This window comes from Trachurus japonicus, chromosome 21 (assembly GCF_045865225.1).
Source record: "Trachurus japonicus isolate A0001 chromosome 21, Traja_1.0".
Taxonomy (NCBI): domain Eukaryota; kingdom Metazoa; phylum Chordata; class Actinopteri; order Carangiformes; family Carangidae; genus Trachurus; species Trachurus japonicus.
The window spans coordinates 17,376,168-17,391,978 of record NC_140927.1 but is presented as its reverse complement, the minus strand read 5'-3'; the positions used below and the strand labels follow the sequence as shown (position 1 = coordinate 17,391,978).

Genomic DNA, 15,811 nt, shown 5'->3' with positions numbered 1-15,811 from the left:
TCATGTCATTAGCTGATTTGAATATATTGAGGGGTAAGTGTATGGATCCACGTTTGTAAATATTTTTCCACAGCTTTTTGATAGCCCCATGACGCTTTGACTTTATTTTGTTTTTATTTTTTTTATTTAGGCTATTGGTGCAAATCCATTATCCACCGTAAGCTACTGATTGTCCTACCCTCTGATTTAGGCTACTTGTATCACACTTAATTGTATTTTTGTCTTATTTATTTTAGCAGTGTTTCATATGGCCAAGCGTTATTTAAATAAAAAATGTTTTCTGTGCATAGCCCATGAATCCCATTTTCTTCCAAGAAAAAACAAAACAAAAAACATTCTCTGTGCAATCAATGCATTTCTGAGGAGAAATCCTCAGATACTGTAGCCTGTAGGAGAATTTGTGTTATGCTGTCTTCCTTCTGCAACGGTCTTTATAACAAATTGCCTTAATTCCTGCATGGGGACAATGTAGCCTATTTTATTTCATTTCAGTCTATTTTTTATTTGGGTCTATTTGGTATATTTCTGTTTTATTTTATTATATGCTAATTTTAGGTAGGGTTGGGTTATGTAATTTCAATTTGAAAAGCAAACTGAATGCTTGGCGAGTGCTGCACGATTTTCCAACTTTACTTTATTTCATAAAGTGGAAAATTAAAATAGGCTAGGCTATGCCATATAGGCTAATAACAATGTTAGCTTACTGCAAATGTAGTATTTAATGTCTATATATTAGCCTATATTTATATAGCCGATATATAAGACATACCTGTGTTTTGGCGATGGTTACCTGAAAATGGTCTAAAAAAAAACAAACACACACATAAATCCACACCTGTAGCTGCTAATTAATAGCCTAGCTGTTATGCTAACTGCCGGTTACTTAGCAACAGTCGAGAGCTAACTTAGCTGGTGTACTTTAAGCTACGATACTTGAAGGGTTACACTGATTAAAGGGGGTATTTCTTATTTGCACTAATTCCCTAATAACACAAGTGTGTTGTTGGGGGGTGCTGTCGAAAGCGTGGACAGGCTTCCCCTGTGTCAGCAGCTTACGTTACTTTCCCCCGGTTCCCTCAGTCAGACGGTGATTAGCCGAGCCGGGGCTTAGCCGAGGCCCGGGGCCGGGCGCAGGCCGAGCTGAGGGGGGAGGCAGCACCACAACACGTCCTGGCACGCTGGGTGAGTGTGTGTAGGGGGGTGGGGGGTATGAAGGAGGCACAGGATCCTCAGACTCTCTGGAGTCAGAGAGTCGCTTTCCAGACGTTTTATGAAGTCAGCCTAACAAGAGAAAAGGAGAGAGAGAGCGAGCGAGAGGGACTCGGTCCAAGACCAAGACGGCCCGGAGCTACAACATCATGGAAACATTTCTCACGTCTGAAAAAGTAAAGTCTCTGATCTCTGAAGACGAGCAAATTGACCTACATTAGGTTACTATTAATGTGGCGCTTGTAGGGCCTGTAGGCTACATACATATAGATAGATAGATAGATAGATAGATAGATAGATAGATAGATAGATAGATAGATAGATAGATAGATAGATAGATAGATAGATAGATAGATAGAGGGGGGGGGGGCATCACCAAGTTTGCATTCATGATGCTCTCTGCCTGTCCCACGCTTCTCTTCAAACGACCACGGGCCATAAAGTGGGATCGTTTCCTTGTAGGCTAGAGCTAATTAGGTCTGTAGCTTGTCAGCGGTTGCTATATCTCGATGATGGTGGCCTCCTTCCTTCCTCCCTCCCTGGGGCTGACAGGATCAGATCCTGGGCATGCAGCAGCTCTGTGCTGTGCATCAACACAACATTGAATCCACATATAAAATATACAGGCCTATGCCCTATACATCGTTGATGGGATCTCTGTAGAGTTTAATAGTCGATCATTATTGTGCATGCTTGTCCTGCAGTATCATAATATAGCCTAGCCTACTGACTGAAATGATAATATTAACTGGTTTTCTGCTATAATTTACTTCCTTTACTTATACACCAGTGGTGAAGTGATAAGCACAGATTCCTCAGTAATACTTCAGTAAATTATTTTACAATATTTATCGATTGACACCTAGAAAGTAAAAGTGTTTTTTGTTTTTTTTCGATGCTCCATCATGTGACTTCATTCATGGATTAGAGCTGCTGTGGTTCTACTTCTGCATTTCTCTAGGCAACTTGTAAATGCCATACCCTCCTAATTTATACCCTGATCTGTAATTTCATCCACATTTGCTCTGGTTTGAGCATTCTGGCTTTCAAATCTGAAAGCCTGCAATTACTATATAATTCTTCGCAATTTTAGATGTCCTAATATGGGGTGTAATTTTTACACAAGACAATTTCCCGCTATTTCAAGCATCAACATTGTCAAAGTTGTATGTACATAATAAATGGGAATATCAATGCATAGTTTTTAGCCTAACATCTTGACTCAACGATAATTATATCCGTGTGGAGCCTACGCAGAATTAGCCTGAATTGCATGGTAACTGCTGCTTTAAATTTTAAAAAATTACTCATAATTTCCCCCAAAGATTACCAAGATCTCGAGTGCACAATGTCATCAGCGTAATGAGGAGTAAACATTTATGCTAATAATCTACATTTTTTTCCCCATCAGCTATAAAGAGGGGAAATAAAGCAGACATTTTCAGTCATATTCTGAACTCTGCTGCTATAGCTCAGACCAACACATGGGACACATTTTGTGGGATTTAAGCGCTCATCGTGTGCCTTGTGCTGCAGGATGCTGCTTGCTTTGCTCATCTGCCTCCATGCTGGTTTCGGAAACCCCCTCAGAGGGAGCTGGCCTCTTCAATGTCAAGCTGAAAGGTGTGTATTAAATGCTTATTTCTTACATTTTTAATTGAAAGTAGCGTGGCGACTGAATGCAATCCGAGATCTTTGAAAACAGGAACCAGGCTTGATGCTCGTCACAGGCATAATTCATCCATTCCTCTCCTCTTGCCATAAGAATTAGCTCTTTTTTTCCTTCTTTTTTAAAAATACTCTTATTCATATCAGTGAATGTTGCTGATTCTTTGATGATCCAAAACAATTTCAAATGCTAGTTCCTTAGTAGTGAAATCTTAGATCTATTTTATAACTTTGGTTTAAGACAGAGAAGTGTATAGGAGTGTATTTAAGGTGCAACCAGGGAGCTTCTTTTATGGAAAAACTCGTATAGCTCAGCAAGCTGCGCACACCGAGAGGAAATGTAGTCAAGGAAGGGGGGACACACAAGTTGTGTGTTCATGTGTGTGTATGTGTTTTTTTTTTTTTTTTAATTTGGTCGCTGCTTTCATTACTCTTGCATTGTGCTTTGCTAATTTTGAAGCCTCTTCGCATTGACAACTCAGTGATGTACACCTGCAAGCAATTTGCCAGCCTTATACATAGGGGCTAAGTCTAAGGGAACAGTGACGAAATGGCAGCTCACCTATTTCGCTACGGCTTTTTTTCTCTTTCTTTCTATGCAGCAGCAAATTTCTTTCAGAGCACTATCTCTTTTGTCAACGCAAAAAGATCCTCCGTGCGAAAAAAATTGCTCATAATTACCTTAGAGATAGGAAACTGCATTAGAATAAATAAGGGCGAAATTACTGTAATTATGCTGGGTTTGATGGGCTCAGCTCGTATAATCAAGAGGAGAATACAGCGAAATAACACTGACCCTCTTGGATGTGCAGCTGCGCCTTTCTAGGTAGGCAGATTTATCTTCCCTTCAGCAGCAACAGCACAGTTCGTATTCTTTCTAAATAGTATTGGAATATACAGTGGCCTACTCCTATATGTGAGGTTTCCATTTGTTCTCCGCTTTGAATTAAAATAACAATGGGAGAGAGCAAGATTGAAGAAGAGGATGTTCCACAAAGAAGAAACTTAATAAACTATAACATCTTATTTCTTTTTAGTTTCTCTTAAGGTTAGTAGGCCTATGTTGTAACAATAATAATAATAGTCTAACAATAGCTAACAATAATAAAAAATAATTATAATTCTGAGATGATGAATTAATGACTTCTTGTGATTTTCCTGAATTATTTGAGAGATGGAACAAATGAAAATTGAATGGTGAATGGTTAAAAATGTGGTGGTGGCGGCTGTGACCCGTCTGCCCTCAGTGTTGGCTTCGGTCGGCTTTTATAGGGAGGCAGTGCAGACCAGACCGCAGGCCTTGCATCAAATGTGTCATTATAATTGCAAAACATTTATATATTCATGGAGATATGGCAGCAGGAGGAGAGCGCGCACAAGCCGCGCGTTTTGCAATGCGTTTCTTTCTGTCATTCTTTGTTTCCTCTCAGACAAACAGTATGAATATATTTGGTTTATATTGTGAATATTTTTGCTTTGTTAATATGATGTTTCAGTTTTCTTTTAATCCTATGCCCTCATGAACTATTATTTTTTGCAATGTATAGTTCCATCAATGTAGTTTGAATGGACAGTTTCAGTATTTTTAAATTATAGGTAGACTATGAAATAAAATAAAATAAAATAAAAACCCATTGTATTTAGAATGATAAATGCAAGCACAAACATTTAAAAAAAATTTTTTTTTTTAACGTTTTTTAAAAATGTATATCTAACCAAGCTGGTATCACTTTTGCGTTAAAAACGAATCAGATCCTCAGTGCAAAACCGTGTAATGGAGAAAATGAATGAAGTGTGTGAATAAAAGTTCAAAGAAAGGCCTTTGAACTTTTCACTTTCACCGATCTCTATCTGATCCGCCCCGTGTCCCACTTGCGCATCTATAGTCTTTTTTGCAGCACCTGCCTCTTGCGCAATTATTCACTTAACACACTCAATTGATCTGTCCCATTCATGGCAGAAAATGGGGATTGTCAAAGACAAGTAGAGAGAAGATTATCTGTAGGAAAAGTTGAAAAGAAATAAGCGATGTTGTTGAATGAATCCGGGTCTCCCGCACCGCGACGGTTAAACCTCACAGACAGAAGCGATGCAGTTTATGGGCTCCTCTGTGATTTCTGAGATATTTAACATAGCACGTCACTATTTATATATTTTACATTCAAAATTTAAACCATAGCTCAACCACATTTAAGGGCAATTTCACAGGGATGCATAAATGAGTTTCTTTTTTTCCCGTCTTTCTTTCTTTCTTTTTCTGCAACATCAGATTTCTAATTATTTCCCTCCAGAGGTTTGACAACATCTGTAACAGTGAGCAGCAGCAGCAGCAGCAGCAGCAGCAGAAACCCATGCAGGGTGAACGACCATAAATCTAAACGACGAGCCTTAAAACGCACTCACATGCTGCCTGCTACAATAACCAACACGATACTGCTTTGTGTCAGCTCACATTAAACCTGCACCACGCTGAAGCCTTTTCTTTCCACGCGAGAGGAGGAGGGTGGTGGTGGTGGTGGTGGAGAGGGGGAATTTGAATTAAACACCTTTCTTGACATAATTTAAATCATTATTTTACTGCTTTTGAAACTTTGCACATTATGTACATAAACTTCAGAAACAGATCAATAAATTAAAGTGATCAATACAAAACTAAATATTTTCTATGTTGACTAAAACACATCTCGACAAATACAGAAAGCCTAAAACCCTGTTTCACAGCGTATCCAGTACAGCACAAAAACAAATCTGAAAATTATGTACAAAATACAGTGACATGAGCTGCTTACCCTCAGGATTTTTTTCTATAAAGCAGCAAATCGTCAGGCCTTTTACATTTTTCACATAACATCGGGGCACGGCATAGAAAAGCTTTGCTTGCATTAGTGCAGCATTAACAACACAGTGTTGTTATTTCAAACACACTTACAAAAAATGAACACAGACCGACCTCAACAGAAAAACTAGTCTGAATAATTTAACTTAAATAACAAACACATATAAACAACATAGTAGCAATTTGAGGCTTTGCACAATATGCTCCGTGGTTGAATGTGCTGTAAGCATAATGGCCGGATGGTTACAGGTGGAATTTATAAACTGTTATTATTTGGTCAGAGAGACGCCCCCGTGGCCTAATTAACCTTTAACTGTTGATGAATGCAGATTGACTTTTAGGTCGTCATCACCCTGGGCCCGACATCTGGCGTAAACAAACACGTGCTTTCTCATAAACAGGTAGCCTACAGCTCAACAACAGAATAACTCACACAAATATGATTTTTTTAAAAATAGAAACTGACACAAAAGTGATAAACAGCAGCCAAAAAATGATCCATTTGTCTTCGATTTCCGCTGACTGTCACGGACTTGTTGCCCTTAGGCGCACTGGGTGCCTTTTCAGTCTCCCAGCTCCCTCCTCCTTGTCTTCCTTCTTCTGCTTCTTGTTCGCTGCTTGCCGTCATCCGGTATGAGGAGGCCACTGTGTCAGCTAGCGGCATGCGGCAGCAAACTCCGGGGTTGGTGTTGTGCATTATCAGTGCTGGGCCGCGCTACAGCGGCTGTGAGCCCCTTCACCGTCCTGACACACGAGCCACGAGCAAAGTCGAGGGCTCTGAGGTCTCTGTTCACATGAGCTGTGACTGTTGCATAGACTCTTGGTGCGTGGTTGGATACCATGAGGTGTAGCTGGGTATGTAAGATCCGGTTGTGCCCACTGAAGTCTTCACGGTGGTCGGCGAGCTCCAAACAGGTGCCACGGAGGGAGAGCCGCTAGAAAGTCCACGGCCAGTGGCTAAAGCGTTGGTGTCAACCGTGCCACCGCCTTGCTTCATCAGTTTCTTGAATTTAGACCGCTTATTCTGAAACCAGATCTTCACCTGGAAAGACAAAATGAAATAAAATGAAGCTGAAGCTTAAAAGGAAAAGACTAAAAATCGTGTAAACAGAAATACGCACGCTTTACGCATGCTTTACGCACGATAGAGATTTTACGAAATTAGGTCAAGATCAATAAAATGTATATAATCTAATTCACTGGTTAATATATATAGTAAAAAAAAAAAAGAAAGTACAATACATAAACAACAACATACCAACAACATGCTGATAATAATAACAAAGATGTTTCTGGACGTTGCTGCAGAGTGAAGCTATTTGTGAGTCTGTTTCATGGACTTGCCTGTGTCTGAGTGAGACCCAACGACGCTGCCAGTTCAGCCCTCTCCGGTAATGCCAAATACTGAGTTTGTTGAAATCTTCTGTTCAACGCTTGTAGCTGTAAACTGGAATAGATAGTCCTTGGTTTTCTGATCTTTTTCCCTTTCCCGTTGAATCGCACCTCTCCGCCTTCGACCACTGTGTTTTTTTCTGTTTCTGGCGCTGAGGGAGACAGAGGAGAGCAAAGAAGGGGAAAAATGAGGAGGCAGTTGTGGCCAACAGCGTCGCGCAGCAATGAATACTCCAGTGCTGTACTTTAGGTATAATTATCCTTAATTGCATACATTGTTTATAGCGTTACGCAATAAATAATTACCAAGCCTAATTCCAACGTCTGGGTCCTCTTTTTCAAAGCAGCGAGGTTTCTATTAAGCAGACAGTCGTGCCTACAGAGAAAGTTAATATTTGTTGCACACTTACCTGTATCCTCTAACCGCGTCTGTGTGAGTGCCGAGCTGTTTTGGTAGGTCTGTACTGTGCTGAGATATGGACTGGTGGAATGGCTGCCGACAGAGTTTACGTATGGATAACCCAAAGATCTGGGGAACGATGAGCCTGGACTGTAGCTGTCGTGCTGGGTATGACCTGCAGAATGTAAACAGTGCATGGGATAGTGTCCGTGAGACATGGAGGAAGGCGACATTTGTTGACTCGGGGGTCCAAACTCCATGAAAACGGTTTTTCCTGAGGCAGGGCTATTAAGACTTTCTGGAATTGTAGTCATTGTCATCTCTTCTGGCGGTTCCGCTTGTCTTGCTTTTGTTGTTTTCCTTCTATGATCTCAGTGAAGGATGGGTCCCAATTTAAGCCGAACTGATTTTTTCTCTTTCCATTCATAAGAAAATGTAGTTTGTGCCTGTGAAAAGTCCTAGGTATGATGCTGTGGACGAAGACAAACTCGCTCAAAGGTTTGAATCTCGGACTCATGAATATTCATCAAAGACTGTCGCTGATTGGTCCACCCTCTCCAAGAGGGAAGCCGATTGGCGACGCTGGGGCTGGGTCCGAAGAAGCTGATAAAGTCAAGGAAAAACCACAAAACCTCAGTTTTCCTCTTGACATGTCAAGATTCACCATTATTATTATTATTATTATTATTATTATTATTATTATTATTATTAACCATGGGAAACAAATAATAATAATATTTGATATTATATTATGTTTATGCATCTAAACTTTGTAATGGTAAATCAAATGTTGTCATTTGCATCAGTGCAGCTCATTAAAATCAAGTCAGTCATATTTTATTCAGAAGTGCCGCTTGTCTTATATCCGTCTAAATGTCATTTAATAAAGTTAAATAATATTTCCAGCCTCGTTAGAGCTGCTCTGTCTGCTGGCCAGTTCAGTTTGATTAAAGCTTTTTTGATTAAAGCTCCTAATGCCCTATCAGGAGGAAGGTGTATTTGCATAACACTGGCGTTCAATTTTCATAAGTAGGTCTGTAATTAGTCATGTATTTAACACTTACAGTGGCTTGAGGTCTCAGTTACACCTGGCAGCAGTGGGATATTAAAACACTTTGGTCTGATGTCAAATGAGAAGCATTATTGGTTCAGGTAGAGATGTAAAGATAACAGCTGAAAACGTAGAGCATCATACCAAAGTAAGAAATACATTTTTTAATTAACTACTGGACATTTAGCTGTGGCGTGTAATTAGATTTTTAAAAAAATTATATAAACCGTGTTAATATTTCAACGAACCTGCCTTCGTATTAAGTTGGAATCATTTAGAAGATGACAGAGCTACGGTATAATCATGGGAAAATAGTTTATTTCCTTGGTCGGATAGATTTTTCCCTCCCAAGCTCTCGCCTGTTTTACAACACAGCCATGCATGGATGCACACAGGCCCATTTTCTTATCACTCTGAAATGGTGTCCTAGCGACTTTACGCGCCTTCTATCTCAATCAATTAATGTTCAGAGTTTTGTTAAACACTGGCACCTTTGATTAGCGTGAATCTAAGTGAGGTTGGGGGGGGATGCGGCCAGCCTCCCTCAGCCTCACAAGAACAATTATCCATGGACATTTGATTTAATTGAACTGACGACTGACAAAACAGGAGACATTTTTCTTGAGCTGCATTGCTCAGTCAGACCTCCACACCTCAGAGCTCAGACAGGATCACTGCAGCAGCAGCAGCAGTTTAACCAGGCCACATTAAAAACAACAACAACAATATCTTATTGTCAACCCAGCAGCTTAAAAAATAGAGAGAGCAATGTTTGTCTATACTTACTTATGGGCAAAAAACAAAAATCACGTGATGGAAAAGGAGCAGATAAATCCGGGGTCAGAGAGCGTCCATGGGATGCACACGGTGAAAGAAAAGGAAGAAGAAGCGGAAAAAGAAAGTATCCAGCAGCTCTTCTTCATATTATTAGGATTCATTTGCAGGCTGCAGCTCTTCTCCTGGTGTCTGTGCAGAGCAGGAACACAGCCTCGCTGCTCCATCCGCAATCCCTCCAACTCCACCTGAATAACAAATTAAAGGCAGTTAAATTCCGTCACTGTGATTATCAGTGTAATTACATAATTGATCTCAAAACAGAACTAGCAAGTTGCAAAATGTGTTATCAAAATGCAGGCTCTGACATCACGGCGCGTGTGCCACAGTGTGCCAGGCGGCTGTGGATGCCTGAATTTAAAGATTTCTGTGAAATATTAGGCTATAACGAAAAGCTGGTCCCTTGTCCCCTAAAATAGGCCAATTTGAAGTGATTTCTCTGGAATTACTTTCGAAAAATACTTCAAGATTTCCTCTATCAACAACGACAGTGATAATGGTAGTACAACCAATAATTATCATCTTCCAGAACAGAGGACAGATTTTTATGGGTACTTGGTGGGTGCGACTGATAACTGTCATTATTTTCCCACGATTATAGTATCTGCAAACTGAAACGCGCCTGCGAGCAAAACCATTAACAGAATAGAGGCAGAATTTGCAGAAAAATGTAAAATAATACCACGAGAACACTGCTAATAATAGCAATAATAATTAGAGCCTCTTTTTTTTTTTTTTTTTTTTGAAGTGAATATAATTTAGGGCTGAAGTGGCACACGGGATATAGTGCTGCATATATTAGCTATAGTCATTTTTATTGATTTGCAGAACCAATCCATGTGTAAAGTTCCTATTTGCTTGAGGATGAACTCTTTACTTTAAGGGGTTTTCTCAGGGCCATCCTCGGTGTCATTAGGATGAATGGCGTGTGGTAATATTAGCACTTTAATTTATAATTTGCCTCCTGCGCTGGTTGGCAGGGGGGGCAGCACAGGCCACAGCAGCCCCTTCCTGTGCCATGGCAGCAGCAGCAGCAGCAGCAGCATGGACTCTAACTAGCCACACTAAAAATAAAGTCCTCCATGCATGGATGGAGCACGGAGGCAGGACTCATTAGGAGTGAGTAGCTCTGTGGCTGAGGGTGTTTTAACACCTGCTGCTCTTCACCTGAGGGTTAGTAGTGTAGAGGTGGAGAGACAGAGGGGTGGGAATGGGGGGTGGGGGTGGGGGTGGTGGTGGTGGTGGTGGGGGGGTAAACGGGCCAAGATGTCACAGACTTCATTTCAGTCCGGTGATAGAAAGCCCTCCTCAACTACCGTGCCAACCCACATTTTAACAGCCACCAAATATTACCCCGACCGCGGTGCATTGGTAAAGTGTGTGTCCATGCTGTGTGGAGGCTCAGCTCCCTGTGCTCCCTGCAGACTCTGCATGTGAGCACTGATTAATTATTGTCATTGGAGGTGCAGACAACTGTGAGCTTTTTTCTTTCTTTCTTTCTTTCTTCTTCTTCTTATTTCCCTTTCTCGCGAAGGAGACTTGAGCGTGTATTTATGTTTTCATATTTGTGTGATCTGTTTTTGTTTTTCCTGGTTCAGTTTAATCATGTCTGAAGGTATTTGGTCATTTCAACCAGTTCCAGTTCAAATAGGCCTACTGTATCTGCAAATTATGATTATATTTTAATAATAACATTGTGATCAATTTGCACACCCTGTATTTGTTGTCACACCTAGTTAATCTCAAATGTACTAATTCATAACCCCAAATAAATTGTTCCCTCACCTGTGTTGCTTTAAAAACATTAATACAGTAGCTCAACCTATCTCCAACTGCCCATTATAGACGTTATTACTACACCACCTCAGCCACAAATGCAAATGTAATGCGGTGAGTGACTGGCAGCAGAAATGTCACACTATATGAAGGTTGAATTTCTCATTTTAAAGGCAGTGGATCAAACAAGTGAAATTGCCTTTTGTTCTGCTTCCTGTCTGGTTTTTGCTGCTCGCTGCCATCCTGTAATTTGCGGCATCAATGAACGCAAACTAGATGCACTACAATTAACTCGATTCAGTGTCTATTTTCATGTTCACTGTGGCATCAAAATGTGAATTGATTTTGTTTACTGAGTTATATGTAAACAAAAAATGAATCATAATATCTGAGAAACAAGATTGTTATACCAGTTAATTGATTACATTATCATAAGGGCCAGGGGAGACACAGGGAGAAAATATAACTGGGTAAAGTTTTTTTATGTATTGTTTTTTAGAAGAAAAAAAAACAGCTTAGACCAAATTTACTGCCTCGTAATAATTTTATGCATTTTAAAAAACCTTAGCTGCAAGTTTATTTCTGTGTGATTTTCTCTCTTTCTGGTCTCTGAAATTAAATTACTGTTAGAAACAGGTGCATTATTTATTTCTTAGGAGCCCAGTGTGTCTTTTTCTCCCCATATAAATTAAAGTTTATTAGGATAATTTGAATTTTTGAAAGAAAAAAACAACAACAACAAACAATTAAAACATCACCAACCTGTGATTCATTTAATTAGACGACCTGCCAGTTTGGGGGTGAGAAGCAGCTACAAATCTTGTTTTAAATATTTGTATTGAGGCTAATATTTACATTAGATTATGATTATGATATTTATGAATATTAAAAAGTAGATCAAGTCCTGGTTCAAACAGCCAAATTATGTTTTTCTATAGCTAATAAATAATGAAAAAGAAAAAATCAAATATGCTGATTTGTGCTATGAAGTAATGTCTGTTCTGTTTGTTTGTTTTTAGATGCTGATGACCCGACTGCATCACATCCGTTGAAGATGTAAACGCTCCTGGGACTCCAAACAGGACTTGTTGCTCAGAAGACTCCTCTTTTCTTTCTTTCTTTTTTTTTAAACATTGCCTTTTTCTTCTTGGAGAAACAGAACATTTATGAAAAATCACGATACCTGCAGAAGTACACCTCTCTCATTCTCAGCTGGATCAAAAGAAGGAAACTATAATTAACATGTGTCTAATAGGACTTAAAGCTGGTCATTGCAGAGTTGAAAAGTCACATTTCAACTCCTTTCCCCCTTTCAGTCTTTAGAGCAGCTCTCTCCTCAGAAAGCTGGGGTCACAGTGTGGAAAAGCCCCCAGCGAACTGGTAGAAATGCTGTCCCCATTACAGCAGCAGCAGGGGTCAGGCCATGGCAGCAAGCATCCAACCTGCCCAAAATTGGCTGCAAAATGACCAATTACCTGAGTGAAGGCTGGGGAGAAAGGACTTGGAAAAATATGGCTTTTACTTAATTCAGCTAAACTGTAAAAGAAACTAGTGTCACATTGACGTTTCATACCTGCCACATGTAACAGGATGAAATCGTCAACTTATCAGAAAATCAATTTTAAAGAAAATCTAAATTTAATGAACTCTCGGTTCGATGTGAGATAGCAGGATTTTGGAGGATAAAATCAATATATCGTTGCTATAAGATGGGGGATTATTTCACCAACACTAACAACGATTGATTAAACTTGGGTATAATTGAATTTATTTCCCTGCAAATGGAAAACATGCTAATTTGGAGAGCCGGGCTGCTTGACGTTCAGCTGCCACCGCGCCTTTAGTCTGAAACCCCTTTTTAGTTTTTGTTAAGAGTTAAGTCTCCAACAAAGACAGGAAGGAGGTCAGCACTCAGCCAACACCTGAATGCGCCTCTTTTTTTGTGCTCCCCTTGATCCCCACAGTCTGTGCCTGTCATTAGTCTTAATGATGGAAAATTGTCATGTTGATACAAGTCTTGCTCTCCCCCTCTCTTCTTTGTATAAGTAGAAGGTGGAAGCTCCATTTGTAACAAAGTTCTTTGTGACTAAAAGCCGTGGACATTGCATTTGTGCCGGGGGAGAAAAAAGGCTGTAGATGCTCTTTCCATAGCTGGGATAATTATTCCTACTGTGACCTTAATGATTCGCTCTGCTCATCCTGCATCTCATCCACGCGCCAGGCCCTCAGCAGAGCCCTGTGTCAGGGAATATGAAAAACCCATATAATGAAACCATTTTGGCTGATGGAAAAAAAGGGCTACTGAAGCTGCACTTGCTACAAAGACGGCTCAATTATATGAGTAATTGTGATAATTTTCCCTCCATTCACTGCTTTCTCTGAAAGGTAAAAAACACAGATGCTGAAAGGGAAATTACTTGGACAATATATAATCTGTGAAATGGTCACAACAGAAAAAAAGGTGACTGTAAGAAAGTGTAGGACTATAAATAGGTATGTTAATGCAGGGCACATAAATACACCCTCAGAGGCTCAGAGACATAAACAAACAGCGCTACCCTGTGCAAGCTCATGTGAAAAGAAAGAAAACATGGAACAAATGACCATTGAAAAAAAAACATGATAAAAGTAGATATGCAGCTGCCAGAAAATTAAACCTCCTTCTCTCTCCTATTGACAAAATTCAGCTCCTAAAAATGCACCCCCATAGTTGGCTATCATTTGTTGTTCTCTGACAGGAAAAGGATAATTACCTCTCTCAGAGGCAGGAGGACTGACATGCCCTTTAGACTTTGCCATGAATGCAGAAGCTTGATAGAAAGCTTGAGGAATAATTTTGTTCTTTGCCTTCCCTTTATGTTCAAGAGCATGTTTTGTTCCAAAGAACTTGGAGATGGCAGTATTGTAGAGTGCATTAAACCATGGGTGTTCATACTGTAAATATGACATCCCCGTGTCTATCAGCTTCTCCATTCGAGGGAAAAACTCTAAAATGCATTAAAATTTCAATTTCATCTCGCTGGGAGACAGACGAGATAGTGAGATATGCATTACTTTTTCCTTTCACAGTGGGTGTTGGATTAAACATTTCTTCCCTCTCACTGGGGAAAAAAAAAGAAGCTCCTTTCTGTCAGGCAGGGCCGGTGCCGTAAATTCAGGTTTTGCGGGGGCAGAAATTCATTGTATTTTGGTAGGAGTCCAAAAATATACACATCATGCATGAAAGCAAATACTAAATCAACTCTTAAACATGACCTGCAAGAGAGATATGTGCTCTGATTTCCTGTGTTTTAGCAGAAATATCAGTATCACTTCAGCGCTGGTGTATAAACACAGATAGTTAGGATATATACACTGATTGTTCTTTTACATGTTGCTTCTTAATGTCCACAACCTCTTCTGCTAAAGAAAAAAAAAGTGCATAAGTGCTCAAACCTCCCACAAGTATGGCCGCTGACCCCTCAGGCGCTGCAATCTGGAATAAATCTTTCCAGACAAGCCGAGCAACATTACAGCCTTGCAGCTCAAATACTTGTATCACACTCAAATGATGAGTCTCTGTCACACACCATGTCATCAGTTTCGCCCCAACCCCCCAATAACGTCCGTCCCATTGAGCAGCCTCGTGTGTTACGGGGGCCAAGGCAGCCGGAGACCCCCTGGTCCTACCTGATTGTGCCTCCTGAAACATGGAGAAGCAGCTTGGTCCCACCAAGCCGTGCCTATACTCACTCAGCATCGCTTTTGTGTAGCACGCAAACACAAATGCACACACACATACACACGCGCCCACAAACCACCAATCTCAATTCAGTGCACCCCACTGTGCACTTCCTGACAGCCTCAGAAATGTTTTCAAGTTGTCAAGACCCTACAGTAATAGTCCGGGAGCAGGAAATACAACAAAACAATAATCATGTGATCACAAATTTAGGTTATGTAAGCACTGTAAGAACAAAATTGTTTGGGTTGCTTCATACAAGACATTTCATTTACTGTTTTCATTTTGTTTCACGTTGAAATCTGGCACAATATTTAAGCTGTTTGCTCCTTTTGACACAGAACCAAAATAAAAGACTTTCCAGATCTGTCTCTAAGAAGTTGCAGCTGTTGGGATATTTGTGCATGACTTCATTTAATAAACAGGTTTTTGAAATGATTGTATTGCATTTATTCTTATATGTATTGGTGACAATTTAGAGTCTTTTGTTTTGAAAGACGATGATGTTCAGGTAACAGGTGACAAAGTCCACCTGACTTGTCAGTGCTGAGAAAGTTGCTGCTCCAGGTTTACACAGAACTAGAGCATCTTTCATTATTTACCTGCTTTTAATTACTAATGGAGAAACAAGTACCAGTTAAATTATGTATTACTTCAAGTTGTTAGAGGGCTGGTGTTGCAAAGTCAAGGTGGAAATACAAAGTAGTGAATCATGCACTGAAGTGCAAAAACAGCGTGTTGATGTGAAAACCCTAAAAGTGTAGCTATGATCATTTATCACAGGCGTTTACCTTTATATGATCCTCTGTTTTGGCTCTAACATTTGAGAAATTCTCTCCCTGGCCCCATGAAACTCATTTAAATCCTTTGGTTAAAGCCAAAATATACAGAGGTCTGTTTTACTTCAGGACATTATGAAAATTA

The 15,811-nt window shown here is 40.0% G+C and overlaps 1 protein-coding gene and 1 long non-coding RNA gene across 2 annotated transcripts; one reads left to right on the top strand and one right to left on the bottom strand.

Moving 5' to 3' along the window:
• Positions 1 to 1,265: 1,265 nt before the first annotated feature.
• Positions 1,266 to 12,286, top strand: LOC146965009 (uncharacterized). The gene is made up of 3 exons (XR_015034635.1): positions 1,266 to 1,385; positions 2,746 to 2,832; positions 12,186 to 12,286. It is a non-coding gene; the product is annotated as an uncharacterized LOC146965009 (long non-coding RNA).
• On the bottom strand, positions 5,431 to 8,108 carry dlx1a (distal-less homeobox 1a). The gene is made up of 3 exons (XM_085765708.1): positions 7,516 to 8,108; positions 7,058 to 7,257; positions 5,431 to 6,755 (listed from the first exon to the last, which is right to left on the bottom strand). Exons 1-3 carry the CDS (start codon positions 7,823 to 7,825, stop codon positions 6,504 to 6,506), a joined length of 762 nt encoding a protein of 253 aa, XP_085621834.1. The 5' UTR covers positions 7,826 to 8,108; the 3' UTR covers positions 5,431 to 6,503.
• Positions 12,287 to 15,811: the final 3,525 nt, after the last annotated feature.